Source organism: Neophocaena asiaeorientalis, unplaced genomic scaffold, assembly GCF_003031525.2.
Source record: "Neophocaena asiaeorientalis asiaeorientalis breed wild unplaced genomic scaffold, Neophocaena_asiaeorientalis_V1.1 scaffold155, whole genome shotgun sequence".
NCBI classification, from domain to species: domain Eukaryota; kingdom Metazoa; phylum Chordata; class Mammalia; order Artiodactyla; family Phocoenidae; genus Neophocaena; species Neophocaena asiaeorientalis.
Window position 1 is genome coordinate 5,440,737 of NW_020173040.1, and position 19,852 is coordinate 5,460,588.

The 19,852-nt window shown below is 46.5% G+C and overlaps 1 protein-coding gene across 4 annotated transcripts in view; it reads left to right on the plus strand.

The window, feature by feature from the left end:
- ARNT2 (aryl hydrocarbon receptor nuclear translocator 2) overlaps positions 1 to 19,852 on the plus strand; it is a 215,893-nt gene that overhangs the window by 23,707 nt on the left and 172,334 nt on the right. For 3 of the 4 annotated variants that reach the window (XM_024742783.1, XM_024742785.1, XM_024742786.1), the window contains exon 1: positions 15 to 72. The exons of the other annotated variant lie outside the window; for it this stretch is intronic. In XM_024742783.1, coding sequence (XP_024598551.1) covers positions 42 to 72 — 31 coding nt within the window. In that variant the 5' untranslated portion in view covers positions 15 to 41. Of the gene's footprint in view, positions 1 to 14; positions 73 to 19,852 lie in introns of those variants that run through there. 4 annotated transcript variants of the gene reach the window in all.

Sequence of the window (19,852 nt, forward strand, 5' to 3'; positions counted from 1 at the left end):
TCCTCTTCCCCGCCCGGCGCGCGCCGAGCCTTCCGAGCAAGATGGCAACCCCGGCGGCGGTCAACCCTCCGGGTGAGTAGTGGCCGCGGGCCCCATCGCAGCCCGCAGGCCCTGCCCGGGGCCGGAGTGGGCCGGAGGGACTGGGCGCGCCGAGTGCCCCCGGGAGCGCGGAGCCGGGCGCTCGACCACCCCTGGGGCAGGGTGGGGGGAGCGGCTGTCATTCTGCGCGGTAGCCTCAGCATCAGCACCAGCCGCGGCATCTTCATCCCGGTCTCTGCCCCATCCCGGTTTCCAGGACGCGCCAGCTCCTACCCGCGGGCGGCGGACGCTGGCCTCGCATCCCTGGGAACCAGAAGGGCCAGTCCACGATCCACTTAAGTTCCGAAAATGCCCAGCTTTGCCTCCCCCATCCGACGCCTTTTTCTCTTCCTGTTGCGGCCCCTGTGGCATCAGGCGTCAGCCGGTCGGGGCGGGTAGGAGGGTACCGCGTTGACCGAGGGAAAAGTTTGGACCCAGGATTCAACAGGGTGCAACTCCCCGGATGCTCCCCTGCCCGCCCCGCTCCCCAAGCGCTGGTCCTTTGAGCCCTTTGCGACTAGCTACTATGTATCCTGATCTTCAATGGACACACACACACACACACACACACACACACACACTCTGTAGAAAGGCAGCGTGGAGAAGCCCAGGCCGGTTCAACATCCTCTGCTTTCTAAGGCTGACCTGTTCTCAGGGTGCCGTCTATGACAACTGTGCTCAATGGGCAGATTTCAAAAAATGGGAAGAGTTCATGATCAGGTGGGAATATTGACCTGCTTTGGAATTGCAGCAGGGAAATTCTATTTTAGTTGGGAAAATGCCCTACCTTGTGAATAGGACAGCCTGAAGGGTGTCCGAGAATGGAAAGGGGGACACCTAGACAGACTGCTACAAAGTTTTGGGTGCTGTGCAGTGACTGCTATGGCCATGGCATGGTGCTAGATCCCTGTGGAGGATGCAGGGAGAGTAAGAGAGAGGCCAGCCGTCAGGGAATTCCCCGTAGAGGGAGGTTGTGGGGTGGGGTGGAGGGTGAACACCCACAATGCCTAGCAAAGAAAAAAATGTGTCATACGAGTTAGAAGTGAAGGATTCCTTCCATCTAAAGTGGTAAGGGAAAGGCTTTTGGAGGTTGGACATTTTAAAACTGGAGTTTGAAGAACTGGAAGGTTTGAATACACAGAGCCCGGTGCTGAAGCGACTTGCAGGTACAAGGGATGGCGTGAGCTATGGTAGACTTACTCTGAGCATGTGTAGATGCCAGTGGGTGTTTAGAGCATTAGGGGTATAAGAGGGAGCAGCGGAATATCACACAGACTGGTTTGGCAGTGGCCAGGCTTTAGAGGGCTTTGAAGGACAGGCTAAGGAGTATGGGCTCTTGCCCTACACATTATGAGAGAGTTCTCTGTGGTATTGAATAGGTAGCCACATGGTCACAGTACTTGTGGAAGATTAATTTGTCAGCTAAGTTGAGGTACCATGGAAAGGAGGCAGCAAGACTGGAGGCAGGGAGGTGGGGTCAAAATGAGGCGGGTGCTGGGGAGGTGAGACTTAGCGGCACTGGCTTGGAACAGAAAGAGGAAGGACAGCACCATTGGGCAGGTGGAAGAGCTCCGACTTGCACTGCTTAGATTGGGGGTAAGGGTAAATGGGGTGGCCTAGGAGGCACTGAGGTGGGGTGTCCATGGAGACACCGAGGTGAAGAGCCTCAGTAGTTCCAAGGACGGAGGTTGCATTAGCAAAGTAGGGAGTCTTGGAGGAACAGATGAGTTCCCTGTCCAGACGCTGAGTTTGAAAACAGCTGTGCCAGTTGGCTTGCGACCGAAGCCTGCCATTTCAACCTGTTCAGCTGCTTAAAAATCAATAGCAACTTGATCGATTTAAATGTTATGACATTAGAAAAAGCAAAGGAAGTTAAATCAGGATATTTTAGTCCAATGTAGGTTTATGTTGGAAATAGGAATAAAATCAGAGGCAATGTACATTATATATATATATATATATATATGTTTACACATATATGTACATACCATTACATCTCTGTTTAAGGCGTTTTGTCCATAACATTGTTCCGTGAGCTTAATGGAATAAATACTGGGCAGCTGCTGGGCTTGGCGGTGCTGAGCACACAAATGTCTGTGCCTTGGACTGTGGGACACTTGAATCAAGCAAGTGCAGGGCATTGTTTTTATCATTTGAAAAATAATAAAATAATTTGGCTTGCTTGATGGACAGTGATGTCTGTGTCTTTTCTCTGTTCGCAGAGATACCAGAGATCTTGAGCATGGTGAGACCTTCTCAAGGGGAAACTCCTTGAGGGGGTCGCCTTTTCTCTTACCCACCCGTCTTTTCTTTGAGTGGCCCTCCGCGGTAACCCTCAGATCTGTGGGGCAGGTTGTTCTCTCACTGTGTGAATCGCGAACCTCTTTGGGGAAAGGGTATAGTTTCAAGGGATACAGCTGAAGGTTAGAGCCCAGAGAGAGGTTTCAGACTTTTCCTGGCAATTTACCACCAAGAGAGGCAAGGTGCCCGAGCTGGACACCCAGAGTCCACCTCTCAGAGGCATGAGGCATGTGATGCTTCGTTGAATGCCTCCTCCTCTTTCTCCCACCTCCCCCCCTCTCCCCAGATGTTGTTGCTTTGCAAAGAATAAGAGCTCAGTGAACACAGGCAAATGCACTGGGAGGCACCGAGGTTTATTTCTGCTGCTAATCTGTGTCCAGAGTACAAAGGTGACAGGCCATCACTTCCCCACCCCTACCCACTTGTTCCTTTTTCTGCGGCTGACCACTGCACACCAGCAGACCCATTTGCAATGATGCTTGTCTGTGATGTACGGCAGGGGCACTCTGGGGTCTAGGTAATGACAGATGAAGTTGGAATCTTCCTGCTCTCATGTATTCAGGTGATCTGAGCCAGGTTCAAACCTCTAACCTGCCCCTTCTAGGTCCCCTGTTTGGGTTTTCAGATTCTACCAGTTACTCTGGGGGAGGAGTGGTCTTTGGAGAAGGAAGGGTTTGTCTTCCAGACATTCTTCTCATGGCATCTGCCACAGTACCCCTGGTCTGGTTCCCCTCTCCTGGGGCCTCTGACCCCTCCCTATTTCTAGGTCATTGCAGCCCCTACCTTCGTTGCTGATATTATGGTAGTGGCTGATTTTCTCTATTCTTTCTAGATAGGAAGAACTTATGTCCTCTAGACTAGAGAATGGAACTCTAGAATCTTCTGTTCCGTATATATGTATTATTTGTTTCACTTCCTTTGGGTGATTTTTAAGCATTTCTGATTTGTATTTAATAATGAAGGTTTGAATTAGTTTCATGCATGAAAGGGTACGTGCAGCTGAAATGGCACAGTTCGGAAGGGGACTGTTTTTCCAACTCCATTGTTTCCACCTTAATCTTGTGTAACTTAAGCATGAGGGACTCAGGTTCAAATTCACACCAGTGATCATTAGGAATTATGCATTATCGGAGCACACTCCGAAATGATTATTTGCAGAGTGTTAATAAAGCTTGCACATTTTTAAACTTCAGAGGTATGTTTTAAGAGATTTAGAATTTCTACTTTTTTCTGAAATCAACTATTAGATTTTTTTTTCCCCTCCAGGTTTCTGGTCTCTGGCATTTTAGTTTGGAATTGATTGTATAGTGCAGAAGATTCTTGGCGCAAATTGCCTTAGATGGAGGGATATTTGGGTTGGTTCAGCAAACATATTGAACACCTTTGACCTTCCAAACACTGTGCAGGGCGGAGGGCAATGTGAACATCCCTTCCTCAACCTCTGGGAGTTCTGAGTCTAATAGGGGAGACGTCAAGACCAGGTTTATAACAAAAGGTGGAATGAAATGAACTTGACTAGGTGTGTATGTATCATGAGAGGAAGCTTTGTAGAGAGGTAGCTTCTGAAACTGGGCCTCTCAAAAAGAGAGAGTTTGGCCTATAGAGAATTTAGGAAGGGTCACAGAGAGCTGGGGGTGGGTGTGTGGTGGGTGGATTTGTGAAAGTCTGGGGAACCGTCAAGTGGTTGTCTTCTCAGTGCTCTCAGGGACCCAGATGGACCCCCAAGAACGATGGGGTAGAGTTAGAGCTTTGGAGAGATGCTAGCTGTGATTGCAAGCTGCCCAGCAGCACTGCCTCAGCTAGAGGTGGAACACCCAAACGAGCTGAACGTACATGTCCAACGTCTTTACACACTGCATTTCGTGCTTTCTAGAAGTCTCTTGATTGCAAGGTACATCATTATTTTATGTGCTTCCAAGAAAAACCTGCTGCCAGTTCAATGATGACGTACTATCAATCGTAAAATGCTCCTCCGTTTCAGTGATGTTTCAGAAGATCGCATTTAGAACCAGTAAAATACCGTGCATTAAGAAAAAGTCAATTTTGCTGCCTCACCACCTGTACGTAAAACATATGGTCTCTTTTTCCAGTAAAAAATGATACAGAGTTTGCCCTTTAGGCATGTGCCAGGGAGCCCAGTGATGAACCAACAGCCTTTTAGCACTTGTCAAAAGATAGGAGTGATATCTAAAAAAGAGATTGATTTATTCCTCAGTCAGTATTTATTAAGCAACTAGTATGTGTCGGTTACGGGGAGCTGCGCTAGCTTGAGGTTGGGAAGAGCTGGGCTGGTTCGAGGAGCCAGAACAGGCCAGGGGGGCCGGAGGACGGTGGGTGAGCAGGGGCGACGGGGGTGTGGGAGACCACTCACGGAGAGGCATGGATTGGGGTACGGGGTTGAGGTTCCATTCTAAGAGCAACAGAGAGCTAGACGGGTATTGAGCAGTGGAGGCACGTGATCCCACCCGCAGTGGCTGCTGTCTGGAGAGCAGATTGGAAGGAGGACAGCGGAGAAGCAAGGGTCCCGTTAGATGTTGCTGACGTGGACGGGGGGTGGCATTGGGCGTGGAGAGAAGGAGATGGAGTTGAGATATATTTGGGGGCCAGGACGCCATGCCGAGCAGCTCCAGGGGCACTAGTTATATCCTCGGCCATCCTTGCAGTCGGGCAGGGTGCCTGCAGCACCTCTTTTTTGCGGGTAGCACCATAACTGTAGGGTACGGGGTTGGGAGAGGGTGCTGAGGGGGAGGGAAGAGTCAAGAATGAGTCCCAGCTTTCTGTCCTGACAGCTGGGTGGTGGGAGGTGGTGGGGAGATAGTGAGGCACACGTGGCTGTGGGGTGTGCTCGAGGCTCCTGCATTAGACGGTTGGGTGCAGGTGCCCAGGAGACACAGAGGTGGAGCCGCTGGGGAGACCGAGGGCCGTGTGGGCCCAAGGGATCTGGGCTGGAGAAATAAGTAAAGAGCAGCTTCTCTAAATGCTTTCCTTGGGGAAAGAGATCAAGGAGAGTGGAACACTTGGACCAAATCCCCTCAGTTCCCCAGCAGTGCCTCCGTTACTGCTTCATCGTCAGCCTGTGCTGAGATTCACCAAGATGCACGGAGGAATAATTTCTGTATCTTTTCCAGAAGCATTACGCCACTCACAGCGTCAACTCCGTGCTGGGCCGTCCTTAGGAAAGGAACGTCCAGCAGGGTTGCCCAGGAATGGGATATGCTGTGTGAGGAGCTGAGGGCGCTTTCACACACAGGCGGGTAGGAGCCGTGCAGGTCAGGCTGATGCCCTAGTTGAACTTCTTGTTCAGTGAATAAAAATGGACTCGCGCTTCTAGTCAAGCCCTTCCCCACTGGAGGGCTTTTGCTTGTGCTGTGTTCCTCTTCTTGGGATGATAAACTGCTCACCTGTCCCTTCCTCCTCTCTCCCACCCCCTCCCCACACCTAACCATTTCCCCATCCGCCTCCTTTTCTTTCCTTATGGCCTCAGCTTGAATTCTTACTCCATTGGAGAAAGCCCTCCTGACCCCTTTATCCAGGTAAAGTGTGCCTGTAATGCATTCCACCAGGGCCCCCGCAGGGTGGACTTGGGTTGGAGCTCTTTCCCTCATGCGGAATGAAACAGTAAATCACCTAGATGTTTGATCCATGCCTGTGTGTCCTGCAGCTCTGGGAGCCCCCTGAGGGCAGGGAAGGCACCTGTCTCTGACGTGGCCCCAGCATCCATCATATTGCCTCCTGTACAGCGGGCCTGCGGGAAGGTTTGCTGGTGAGTGAACGTCTGGACGCCAGACAGTTGCATCACAGTTTCGTGTGTGACTGCTTTGAAATGCCCACCTTGAAGAAAAGAAAGCATGTGCAGTGTACCTGTGGTCTCTGAAACCAAATACACCAGTGCCGTCTAATCTAGATTCGGATTTTTATTGGTCGGAACTGATTTTGACATGAAAATCCTACCAGAATAATCTGTCCCCACATCAGTGCCTCTAGACTTTATAACAAGGCCTTGGAAACACAGACATTATCCTTCTCCCCAGAAGGAGGGCAGGGCAGACTGGTAGTAGCCTGGAGACCAGCTGGTAGTGGTGGAAGACCCATATCCCCACCAGATTCCCTGTGAAAGCCCCACAAAGGTCCTCCCCTTTGGGGCCTTCTGCGCTGTGTGCGAAACTGTTGCTATGGCTTGTGTAACCACCAGCAGTTACAGATAAGGTCCCCCGGGCTGGCTCTCCATCCAACTGCCCCCCCGGAGGGGCTGACACGGGTCCCAGAAAGGCAGCATTGAGGGGCCACAGGCCCTGGAGTTGGAAGCGAGACCCTTTGCAAATAAGTAGAGTCTGCGTGGCTTTCAAGACTGACTGTAACAATTGGAACATTTTTCAGGGAAATCCACAAAGAAGCAAAAATGTTCACAAGTAGGTAATTCCTGCTCTTGTACATCGTACAGTAACATGGGGCATCTTTTACTGCTCCAGTTGTGTTGTGAGAGCAGCTAAGCAGAGCCTGGGAGGGGTCTTCTCCTAGCCCCCGCTGAGGAGCTGGCTTCTCTCTTCCCCATAATCACTTTTCCTCCTGAACACAAGAAAGATACGTGTGGATTATGAAACATTTGGAAACTGTACATAAGTGCCAAGATAGTTCTACTACCCACTATTAAGAGTTTTGCATATGTTATTACAGACTTTTAAAAAAATGTCATAAGTCAACACAAAATAGAATTGTTCAGAACGTATCATTTTTTTCCACCTTCATTAATAGGAACAGTGTATCTTACCAGAGATACTGAAGTGTTCTGATTTATGGCCTTGTCATAATTTTTTGACTTAGTTTCATATTTAGGCATGTAATATTCGGTGTGCTTTTCCACTTGTCAAAATTATACACAACATTGTAGTGTACATCCCTGTACGTAAATATATAATTACATGACTTTTTTCCTTAGGGTAACTGCTAGAAGTGGAATTAAATAGCCAAGTGGGTTGATATGTTTTTATTTTTATATTGCTTTCCACAGAGGTTAAACCAGAGGCTCAAAGGGGTTCAGAGACTCACCTGGGGTCCCTAGGGCATACATGGACATGAGCTCAGATGCTCTGCTTCCAGCTCTGGGCAGGGCCCTGCAGCCCCCGCCAGGCTCCTCTCTGCCCCCCGGGTTCTGTCTGCACCCCAGCCCTGCCCTTACCCGTTCCCTTCTTTCACGTGGCCTTCCCAAACACACGTGCTATAACTGTCCTGGAAACCTTTGATCCCTGTCTGTTGTCCGCACATCCTCCTTGTTTGAACTATCCATCCCCCACCAGACCACCTGGCTGACCAGCCCCCAGACTCGGAGAGCACGGGGCGTGGTAAGGTGTTGTCCTTCCTGCCTGCCTTCCGTGGCATTAGACGAGCTGTGGTGGTTACTGCCGCTTCAGATACAGATTCAGGAGGTTTTAATAACGGAGGGTAAATGTGTTTGCTTTTGGTTTTGATGATCCCTGCTTTTCTTCCACAACTCTAAAAAAATAGAGACCAGCTGCAGGTGGCACTGGGCACCTCTGCACCCAGGCTCAGGTAGCAAAAGGAAAGGCTTGGATATTGGCAGCCTGGGATGATTCTGGGGTACTGTGTCCAGGGTGAAGAGCACCCCGGGGGGTTGGCCCAAGCCAAAACCAAGTTCAGTGGGTGGATTCAGAGCTTTCCGGGAGCCAGGTCAGTGGAGTGCCTTGCTGGTAGCCGAGTGAGGGACCAGAGGAGAGGAGGGAAGTCTTCCGTACACGGGGCACTCCTGGGGGCCCTACAGTGACCTACTCGTGGCCATCAGAGGTTTCTGTCTGGCCTGCCAAGCTGCCCTAACAGCAGTTAAGGAAAATCCACTGGAATCCATAAATGATTGATTATTTATCAGGAGAGCCACGTGGTCGCTCCTTACAGGCAGCAGTAGATGAGCTGGGTTCCAGACTTGGAGGCAACAGCAAGTAGCAAAGTTCATTTTGCCCCCATTTATTTCATTCATAGCTGTCATCAAATGCTATTCTCTTTCTTCTCTCGGAGACTCTGACTGAGCCAAGTGGCAGAGCATCTAAGAACCCTGGCCCAGGGGGGCCAGAGGTGTGTCCACACAGTGCCTATCGACTGGGAGACATTCCGGGTTGTTACGACATCGGGGGCGGGTGGGGAGGTAGGGTGGGAGGTGGCATCTTGGGGGTGGAGGCCAGGGATGCTGCTAAACATCCTACAGTGCACAGGGCAGCTCCCACAGCAAAGGATGACCCAGCCCCACATGTCACCAGTGCCAGGTTGAGAAACCCCGGTCTATGCGGACAGGACTTCTCATGAGCCTCTGGGCAGTGGCAACTGGGAAAGGAACCCAGGAGTTCCGTGGGGTACACAGCTGGCAGAAATGAAGGGGCTGGCCCCCGAGACCACCACTTCAGAGTACAAAAACATGGTGGCTTTAGAAACAAGATGGTACTTCTCAGAAAATTATGATATCCATAATGGAAGTTAATTTAAATGTGAAATAACACAACTGCCCGAATTTTTTATTATTATTTTTAGAACAGCATTGATGTTTCTATCACATCAGCAGGTTTAAAACGAGGCATAGTCTGGACTCATTTGCCATAATTTGATATGCTTGATGGATTCCAAGTCCCAGAAAGAATGAAATGAATGAATGTGATCAAGGATCACAGCTGTGTTCTCTCTCTTTGAAAGCATTTTACATCAGAAAACTTCTAATTTGTTTCAGCCAGCCTTCCCCGGGCACCCCTCTGCCACCCCTGCACAAAGGGTGAGGTGCCCAGTGCGGGGGGTGGCGTGTAGAGAGATGCTGAGCGAAGTAGGTTGGGCTCACGTGTGTTCAGCCAGTGTCCACAGCAGGCGGGGGCAGGACAGTTTTATGCAAATGACTGGCGGCTTGTTAGAGGGCAGGAGCGAATGTGACCCCGCCCCCCCCAGCTCCTCCTGAAGAGCAGAGAGAGCGTGTGTTACAGGAATGGCTCGGGGCGCACGGCTCGATTTAGCACCAGAGTACGTACCTTTTCCTGAAGTCAGCCTCACAAACCACAGGTCTCTGTTTCCCGCTGCCTGCCCGGCGTCTTGTCCACCTCTCCCTCACGTTTTGCGAAGCCAGCACCTCCTCCACGCCCGCCTCCCCCAGGTCCCCTGTGGCAGTGAACGGCACCACACTCCATTCACTGGTCCAAGCCCGACATTAAGTATTTTAATTGCTTATCCACCTAATTAAACAAATATTAGTTGAATGCCAACTCTGCGCTCACAGTGGTGTGCAAAGCCAGGCGTGGTCCCCGCCCCCGTGGAGCTCACTGTGGGGAGAGTCGGCCGTTTATTAAACAGTCACATGTACAAGGGTATTATTTAAGTTATCAGGAAAAAGAAAGGTGTCTTTGTGTCCAAATGCAACAGGAAGCCATTGAAGTGTTGTGAGCAGGGCTGTGATGTACTGGGAGGTGGATTTTGAAAAGATCCCTCTGGCTGTTGAATCAGGCCGGCCTGGTGAGGGCATCCATCCTCCCCGTCCATGGAGGGGACCACCAGGGCCTGCTCACGTGGCAGTGGACATGGAGAGAAGCAGGTGGATCCCTGAGATATTTAGGAGGTAAAGCCAACAGAACCAGATGATGGATCGGATTGAGCTGATAGAGGCGGCAGTGGCTAGGTTCCCCAGTTCAGTCACGGGAAGGGTAGGGTGCTGTTTCCCAAGACGGCGAACGTTGATGAGTTGCTGGTATTTTGGTGGAGGTGGCAGGGAGATGACAGACTTGGTCTTGGGGCATGTTGAGTTGAAGACATCACGAGTTCAAGGCATCCGAGTGAGGATTTGCCAGAAACCTCAAGTTGCTTCATTTCCCTTTTAGAGTTGGGATTTTCTTTTTTCACTGTGGTATCCCCAGTGGCTTGAATGAAGCCTGCCACATAATAGGTGCTTAATAAATATTACTGAATGAATGAATGGATGGATTGGTCTCCGAGTCCCCCAAATTGCGAACCAATGAGAAGGAGCATGGCCACTACAAGGTTCCTTTTTTGTTTTTAGTAACTTTCTATGCCGAAGTAATTTCAGGCTTACAGAAAAGTTGCAAGAATAGTACACAGAACTCCTGTATTCCCATCACCTAGATTCCTCAAGTGTTAACATTCACCACCTTTGCCTAATCAATTTCTTCAGTTTTTCTCTCTCTTTATTTTCCTGAACAATTTGAGAATACATGGTAGACACGATGCCCCTTTTAATTCTAAATACTTCAGTGTGTGTTCCTAAGAATCAGCACATCCTCCTACAGAGCTACAATGTATGATCAAAATCAGGAAGTTAGTGGGACTTCCCTGGAGTGGGTAAGACTCAGCGCTCCCCAATACAGGGGGCCTGGGTTCGATCCCTGGTCGGGGAACTAGATCCTGTATGCATGCCACAACTAAGAAGTCTGCAGGCCACAACCCAAACGATCCTGCATGCTGCAGCAGAGATCCCGTGTGCCGCAACGAAGACCCGGCGCAGCCTAAATAAATATTTTAAAAAATGTTTAAAAATCAGGAAGTTGGCATTAATATAACAGTATCATCTAAGCCGCAGACCTTATTCGTATTTTACCGTTGTTCTTCATAGCCCAAACCATTTTTTTTTTTTTTTTGGCTCCAGGTTTAAACCAGGATTACAAGTTATGATGTCCCTTAGTCTCCTTTAATTCTGGAATTATTGCTGTCTTTTTTGGTTTGTTTTTTTCCCTTTCATGGCTGTAACATTTTTGCTGAGTACACGCCAGTCCCTTTATAAAATATCCCTCAATTTGGTTTTGTTTGATGTTGCCTCACGATTACATTGGGATTTTGTTTTGAAAATTTTTATCAAGAAACCCCCCTAAGTGATATTATATCACAAGGCTGCTTTTAGCAGGCATTACTTAAAAGCGAGTCTCTGAGTCGATGAAGTCAAGGTCCTGTGCAGATAAAGCTAAGGAATGATTAGTGGTTCCACATGCCATTCCCTACGTGCTTGGCAAACCTCTTTGGGTTCTATACACCATATATAGGTAGCTGCAGATGCTCCTTGTTAAGTGCAGGTCCCAGGGTTTTTGGGTTTTTTTTAAAAGCCTGTGAGGATAACAGTTTCCTAACTAAATATCAACTTCACTTGACAAATAAAATAATTATAATCTAACTGTGTAAGGATTATCATATCTCTAATAAAGTCAATAGGAAGTTGACGTGTTTAATTACCCACTTTCCTAACATACAGGTTGGAAAGCTTTTCAGGTAAGTTACTCATGAGCAATGCCTGAAACACACTGCAATTAACAATCGGATCTTCCTTCAAACAGTGATTAGTGTATGATTCGTCCTGCTCTTTGTGGCTGGTGCATATCCAGGTTTAGATGTGTATTTGTGTTTACTTTAGGAAGTGAACTTGCTGCTGCATTTTTTTTTTTCCTTTTCTTTTTTTTGGCTGCACCACATGTGAGATCTTAGCTCCCTGAGCAGGGATCCATCCCGGGCCCCCTGCATTGGAAGCGTGGAGTCTTAACCACTGGACCACCAGGGAAGTCCCCTGCTGTTTCTTCTATAGTCCACTTAAAAGCAAGTTTGCATTTTATTGTGACTTCATAAAGAAAGACCTAGTGACTTAAAAATCATGTATTTTGGGTGCATAATTTGCCTGCAGAAACTTGCTGAGTTTTTCCCCAAGATCTGAGAATCCTCGTCCTCCCCCCTTCCCTCTACCCCCTCCTCCCTTCTTTCTTTCTCCCTCTGTCTCTGTCTCCTCCTCCTTCATCTTCTCCTCCTTTCTTCCACTTGTCCTTCCTCCATTCCTCCCTCTCTCCCTTGGTCCTTCTTTCCCTCCCCGCTCCCCCTTCCTTTGCGTCAAAGATCCGAAGGAACCAAAGAGGTTGGAAATGTTCGGGTCACCGCAGTAGCTCATGCTGGGTCACCTTGCTACAAGTATTTAAAAACCCAGACTCCTCTACTGTGTGAGTGGTGACGATGTGGACACCATCTACTAGGGGACAGTAGAGGCAAAGGTCTCAGTTTTCCCATCTGTAAAATGAGGTGACTTCTTCCTTGAGCACTGACTGTGCTGTGTGCTCAGGATTCAGAGGGGAGCAGAACACTGCCCCCCGGGCTCGAGGCAGGCCACGGCGGATGCAGTGACCGTGGCTCGTGGGCTGGCTGGTCACCCTCTCGTGGCCGCTGCCTCCTCACATGTACAGTGGCGCACCTCATTCGGTTGCACTGTGGATTAGACGGTCCTGTTTAACACCTTTTGGGATGGGACCTGGCACCTGGTACACACTGGGTCAGTGGTGACTTTGCTCCCTGTAATTGTTTTTCACGGGGGCGCGGAACAGGGCCCAGGGCTCAGAAGTGAAGGGCATCTTTCCAGCTGGGCAGGGAAAACTTGGGGAACAAATAACCAAATGTGCTTATGAAGGCAGGCAGTCTGATGTTACCGGGGCTCTTCTGTGCATGTGGGGATCACAAGCTGTCCCCGCTCCAGTATTCCTGCTCCCAGGCTCAATGCTGGGGAAGTCCCCGCCCTGCCTGTGTTCCTTACAGCCCTGGGAAGAAGTACATGAGCCACAGGGACAGTCCCTCCCCCACCCTGCTGGACTCCAGGCTTTTCCCTCCTGTCGTGTTGTGACTGTCGTTCTCGCCATCCCTCCCTGTTTGCTAGACTTTCTGCCCTGGTCCTGCCCCTAAGTGCAGACCAGTGTGTAATGCCCTGCCCCCCACTTCTCTGCTCCCTGTTCTCACTGGCATAGTGTGGTGGGGGAAGGGTCCCATCGCCCTAGAACAAGTCTCCCTCCTGGCCTCTTCATACTCTGGACAGACTGGGATGGGCTGACCACCCAAGAGGGTCCCCTGTTGAATGCCTAGGGCTGCTGTGACCTCAGACATGGTGCCTGGGCGCCTGGAAGTGGCCTCTGCAGGTGGTGGCTTGGTGCCCCTGTCTCCTTCCACCTCTTGAACTGGCGCCACTGGGCCTCAGGCTGCATCCCAAGACATTTCAGTTTTGCACAGCACTTTGTGGACAGACTAGGAGTTAAGACGTGTGTCTTCTTTGTTCAAGTTTATTCATTCGTCTTCATCCATTCAACAAATATTCATTAACTGTATGCCCTTTATTAATCATGGTGCTTAAGTGCTGGGATTATACTGGTTAGAGAGAACGGCGCAGTCTGTGCCTTCAAGCATTTACAGTCTTGCAGAGGGCAGCTCCTCCCCTGAGTCATTCAGGCTGAATGTTCGCGCGGGATCTGTTAGGCCCATCTACCACTAGGTGGCGCAGTCACACAGGTAGCTCAGTCACTCAAACTCCACATGCCTCAGAATCACCAGGAGGGTGGCTTGTTAGTACCAAGTGCCGCTCTGTCCCAGAAGCTCTGTCAGTAGGTAGGGGTCGGGTCAGAGAGGGGTTGGGTTGACATTTGTGTTTCTGACAAGTTCTCAGGTGATACTGCTGGTCTCTGGACCACCCTTCAGGTCCACAGAAGCAGAAGCAGCTAAGCCAATACTGTGCCCACTGCCAACTAACTCAACCTGTCTCAAGGCTTCTGGATCTGTGAACTTAATGGATCGTCCTGATGGCTGGACGTAATAGCCTCATTTCACAGATGAGGAAGTTGACAGCTGGTAAGAGGCAGAGCTGAGACTGGCTCCGATTCTGATCCTAAGTTCACCCTCTTTCCACTGTCACACTGGCTCTCCCTGGGTGCTTTGGGAGAGAAGGAGGAAGGTGAATGAGCGGACCTGGGGAGATGTGAACTAGAAGTATGATAGGCATTCCAGGCGGCAGGAGAGGTGGGAAGAGTGCTGTATTCATGCCCCGTCCTGGCTCTGTCCGGCATGGGCCTGGTTTGTGCCCTTGGGCACCCCACTTTTTCTCTTTGAGCTTTTATTTTCTCATCTACGAAATGAAGGTTTGGACCGTGGTGTGGGGATTTGTTTCATTTATTGTGCTGAGTATTCAGTGGGCCCCTTCAATCAAGAGACTGACTTTAGGGCTGAATTTTTTTTTTTTTTTTAAGTAAATTCTTTCCCTCTAGCCTCTTTCTGGAAATTCTGTTAGTTAGATATAGACCTCCTGGATTGATCATCTCTCTCTCCTCTCCTTCCCCAGCTCCTTGATTGCTTTGGGGAGGTTTATATTTCTTTAGAAAACAAACCTCCAGTCTCATTCCTTGGGGGAAATGCCAGCTTGTTGGCATTAGGGGTTAGAAGTTCCTTACTGTCATTAATGGTGTGTCGGGAAGAAAGAGGGGATGAGGCATGTGTCACTGGCCCTCCTTTAACTGGAAACGGTGGCTTTTAAAAGAAGCATCTAGATTCACTTTTCTTTTAAAAGAAAATGATTCTCTAACTGTGTAAAACAACAGAAGCCAAACTATACCACCATGTACTACTACTTACAACTTGAAAAAAGTGATTTAAAGGTTTGAAAATAGAAGGACTGACCATGGTCTGTCAGGCCAGTGCAGACAAAAGGAAAGCTGTGATCACAGTTTTAAAATCAGTAAAAAGGAAATTATTGCCAAAACATCTAATGGTACAAAGAAATTGTTACCCTATAATTTATTGGTTTTGAACCTTAATGGACCCAACAACACTGTGTAACTGATATGAATTTCTTATGATACCTTGCGTGGAAACCCCATCTTATTGCCTTTATCTTTACCCATCAAATTAAACCTGCCTCATCTCTGCCAGGTTGGCTGTTGGAACATCCATTTTCATTTTTCCGGGGAAGATACACCCTTTGGTCATTTATGACACCTTTGGACCTTACACAACTCAGGAAAATTGGAAACAGGCGTCTGGTCTTTGGTAGTTCCCAGTGAGATGCTCATTACCCAGACCCTCAGGTCTGATTGAAGGCAACCTGCTGGCTAGCTGTCATTTAGTCCAAGTGGGCTGTCAGGAAATTATAGCATTGAAAAATAAACAAAATTAGGAAACTGATGGATGAGTTAAATAGCTACTAAACACAGATGAATAGGGAATTAATGAATTAGAAAGTGGAATGAAAGAAATGACAGAAGTCAGCATAGAGATCAGAGTTAGAACATATCAAAGAGTGGCTATGAGACAGAGACTAGGCTTCCTACTTCTTTTTTTTTTAATTGAAGTATGGCTGATTTACAATGTTGTGTTAGTTTCAGGTGTACAGCAAAGTGATTCAGTTATACATACACATATATCTGTTCTTTTCCAGATTCTTTTCCCTTATAGGTTATTACAAAATATTGAGTATAGTTCTCTGTGCTACACAGTAGGTTCTTCTTGGTTATTTTATATATAGTAGTGTGTATAAGTTAACGCCAAACTCCAATTTATCCCTCCTCCCCGCCGCTTTCCCCTTTGGTAACCATAAGTTCGTTGTCCATGTCTGTGGTTCTATTTCTGTTTTGTGTATAAGTTCATTTGTATCATTTTTTTAGATTGCACATGTAAGTGATATATTTGTCTTTGGCTTACTTCACTTAGTGTGATAATCTCTAGGCCCATCTGTGTTGCTGCAAATGGCATTATTTCATTCTTTCTTTATGGCTGAGTAGTATCCCATTATATATGTACCACATCTCTTTTAAAATTTATTTCTTTACTTATATTTGTTTTTGGCTGCGTTGGGTCTTCATTGCTTTGCGCAGGCTCTCTCTAGTTGTGGCGAGCGGGGGCTACTCTTCCTTGCGGTGCACAGGCTTCTCATTGCGGTGGCTTCTCTTGTTGTGGAGCACGGGCTCTAGGCGCACGGGCTTCAGTAGTTGTGGCACGTAGGCTCAGTAGTTGTGGCACACGGGCTTAGTTGCTCTGTGGCATGTGGGATCTTCCCGGACCAGGAATCGAACCTGTGTCCCCTGCATTGGCAGGCAGATTCTTAACCACTGAGCCACCGGGGAAGTCCCTGTACCACATCTTCTTTATCCATTCATCTGTTGATGGACATTTAGGTTGTTTCCATGTCTTGGCTATTGTAAATAGTGCTGCTGTGAACATAGGGGTGCTTGTATATTTTCGAATTATGGTTTTCTCTGGATATATGCCCAGGAGTAGGATTACAGGGCCATATGGTAGCTCTGTTTTTAGTTTTTTATTTTATTTTATTTATTTTTAAATTTTTATTGGAGTAGAGTTACTTTACAATGCTGTGTTAGTTTCTGCTGTACAGCAAAGTGAATCAGTTGTACATATACATATATCCACTCTTTTTTAGATTCTTTTCCCTTATAGGTCATTACAGAGTATTGAGAAGAGTTCCCTGTGCTATGCAGTAGGTCCTTATTAGTTATCTATTTTATATATAGTAGTATATACATGTCAGTCCCAATCTCCCAATTTATTTTTAATTTTTTAAGGAACCTCCATGCTGTTCTCTATAGTAGCTGAACCAATTTACACTCCCAGTGTAGGAGGGTTCCCTTTTCTCCACACCCTCTCCAGCATTTATTGTTTGTAGACTTTTTGATGATGGCCACTCTGACCTCACTGTAATTTTGATTTGCACTAGGCTTCCTCCTTCTTATGTGCATGAATTAGAATTCCAGTCAGAGATAGTAGGGAGAACAGGGGTGGGGCAAGAGGCTGATAATTTCCCAGAAGTAACGAAGGGCATTGAGCCTGAGATTCAGAAGCTACAACAAATCCGGGAAAAGATACAAAGAAATCCCAACCTAAACAAAATGTAGTGAAAATAGAGAACACCAAGGACACCGAAAAATCCTAAAAGCAGTAACAAAGAACAGGCAGATCACCTACACAGCAGTGGCAGTGACAGCCGACCCTTGAACAGTGCAGGGGGTTAACCCACATACAGCCTGTAGTCAGCTCTCCGTATTCCCGTTCCTCTGCGTCTGTGGATGTAACCCACCACAGACCGCGTAGCTCTGTAGTATTTACTATTGAAAATATTCACGTATCAGTGGACCCATGCAGTTCAAACCCGAGTTGTTCAAGGGTCAGCTGTAGGTTGATGAGTGACTTCTTGACAGCAGTAATTCAAGCCAGAAGACGATAGGATAATAATTTCAATACGCTAGTTGAAAATAATTGTAAACCTAGAATTCTAAACTTTACAAAATTTTTCTTTTAAGAATGAGAGGAAAGTAAAAACATTTCAAGATAAATAAATCAAGAGAGTTACAGATTTCATCAAAGAAGCTTGTAAAGGATCTAATTCTGGGAGGTGGTAAGTAATCCCAAATGGAAGTTCTCAGGCACAGGGAGGAATACTGAGCGAAGAGAGCGATGAACACAGAATAAACATACGTATGCTTTGAATATAAATAAATAATACTAACATGTACTTTATGGGGTGATCAGAGGTAAAGCTATGCTATTCAGGATTACTGAACTCTGCCAAGTATGTGTAGTCGTATTTCTAGAGTAGTAATTCATGCATATAGAGTATATAACCTTCGAACTAGCAGAACAACAAAGAACAGAATGGTGTATATAACCCCCATCTCCAATAAAACAGCAACAAAGGAGGGGAAAAGAAACAGAAAAAGTGGGACAAAAAGAAAAAAAGCAGTAGAAAGAAGTCTGTACATGTAAGTAGTCCCAATAAATTAATAAGCCTTTGTTTCTGGATTAGGAAACAAAGACTGTCAAATTAGACTAAAAATATATACATATAGCCACATGTGGTTTACTAGAATCATATTTAAAGTGTAATACAAGGAAGTGTGAAGTTTTTCCATTGGAAAAGTTTACAGCTTCAATAGGGCATGTTTTATTTCTTAAGGTGGGAATGTTTTGTATAAATTTCGTTCCCTTTTGTATATCTTAACATTTTTCATAAGTTAAAATTTAAAAGTCAGCTTAGACCAAGTTAAATATCAATGGAGAAAATATTTTTAAAGTATGTGAGGAAGAGTTAGTATCAATGTATGTATATCTGTACACGTGTGTGTATGTGTGAGTGTGTGAGTCTATGTGCGTATACACAAACAATAAAAGGAAGACTAAAACCTCGAAGACCATTTTTGAAATAAAGAACTAAGCATTTCAGAAAATAAATAAAAATAATCACAATTATGTTTAGATTCATCGATAACTAATGAAATAAAAGTCAAAACAAGGTATACATTTTGCCTGTCAGTTTGGCAACAGTTAAAAGCACTGTAAAATCTTGCGTTGGCCGGGAAGTTCGTTTATTTCTGGTGGTAGTAAATGTGTAAACTCTCTGATTCAAGTATGTTAATCGATTTTAAGAAAATAATCAGAGTGAGAAAATACCTCATGCAGAAATGAGTTTTGCAGTGTTTATAAAACTGGAAGCAATCTAAATGTCCAACAATGACAAATAATGGTTAAATTATTTGTATGTATTTTAAATGGCCTATCATTTAGGCATTACAATGATGATATACTTCTATTTTTATTGACAGGAAAAAGCTTCATGATTTATTAGTTGAGAAAAGTAAATTCTATACATAATATGATCTTATTCACATGAAATATATCTATTTTTATTTGTATTTATATATGTACAGAAAGGGGTCTGGATTCATATTCAACAAAAAGTTAACTATGGTTATCTCTTTTCGTGTAAGCTTTTTTGGTATTGTAATTTATAATCGAATAAAATTTTAAATAGAGAATGTGTTCCTAACTTAGAGGCCATATTTCGTACTGTGTGATTAAAAGCAGTAGCTTTTAAATCCAATGTACGTTGGTTTGCATGCATTTTAGCTCTAGCCGTTACTTAGCTGTGTGACTTTAGGCAGATTACTTAGCCTCTTAACTTTGGTTTCCTTATCTGTGAAATGGAATAAGAACAATACCTAGCTTCTGGAGCAGTTGAGCTGGACGGTGTCTGTGCCCAGTACACGTCAGCTGTTCCCATCCCTGGAATCATTCTGGCTCTGAGGACCATTTCCACATGGAGCTGAGACATGATTCTCAAGTGATCTGAGCAAGTGAGCAAGGGCAGCTTTGAGCAGTCAGTGTGGAAGCACACAGCAACTCGTAACACTAGGAGCACATACCTGTCAAAGGAATGAGTCACGCGATCGGTTATGTCACATGTCCTTTTCAGTGTCTATCGAGATAAGCACAGGTTGTTGTTTTTTTTCTTAGTTAAGCTATTAATAGATTTCCTAATGGTGAATTATCTGCGTCTTCCTGGAATAAAAGGTACATGGTAACACTGCATGGCTCTTTTAATGTTATTATTGTAAGATATGCTGGATCTGATTTGCTAAGATTTTATTTAGGGCTTTTCCATCCATATTAACGAGTGAGATTTTTCTGCAAATACAGAATTTGTAGTGTAGCCAGTGAAGTGTTGTGCTTGTCCAATAATTCATCATATATACAGATTACAAATATTTATTGTGTGTGTGAGAGAGACACAGAGAAGAAAAAGGAGAAGAAGGAAGGGAAGGGGAAACGAAGGGGGGAGGAGGGGAGGAGGAGGAGGAGAAGAAGGAAGGGGGAGGGAAGGGAGAGAAGGAGGGGAGAGGGAGAGGAGGAGGAG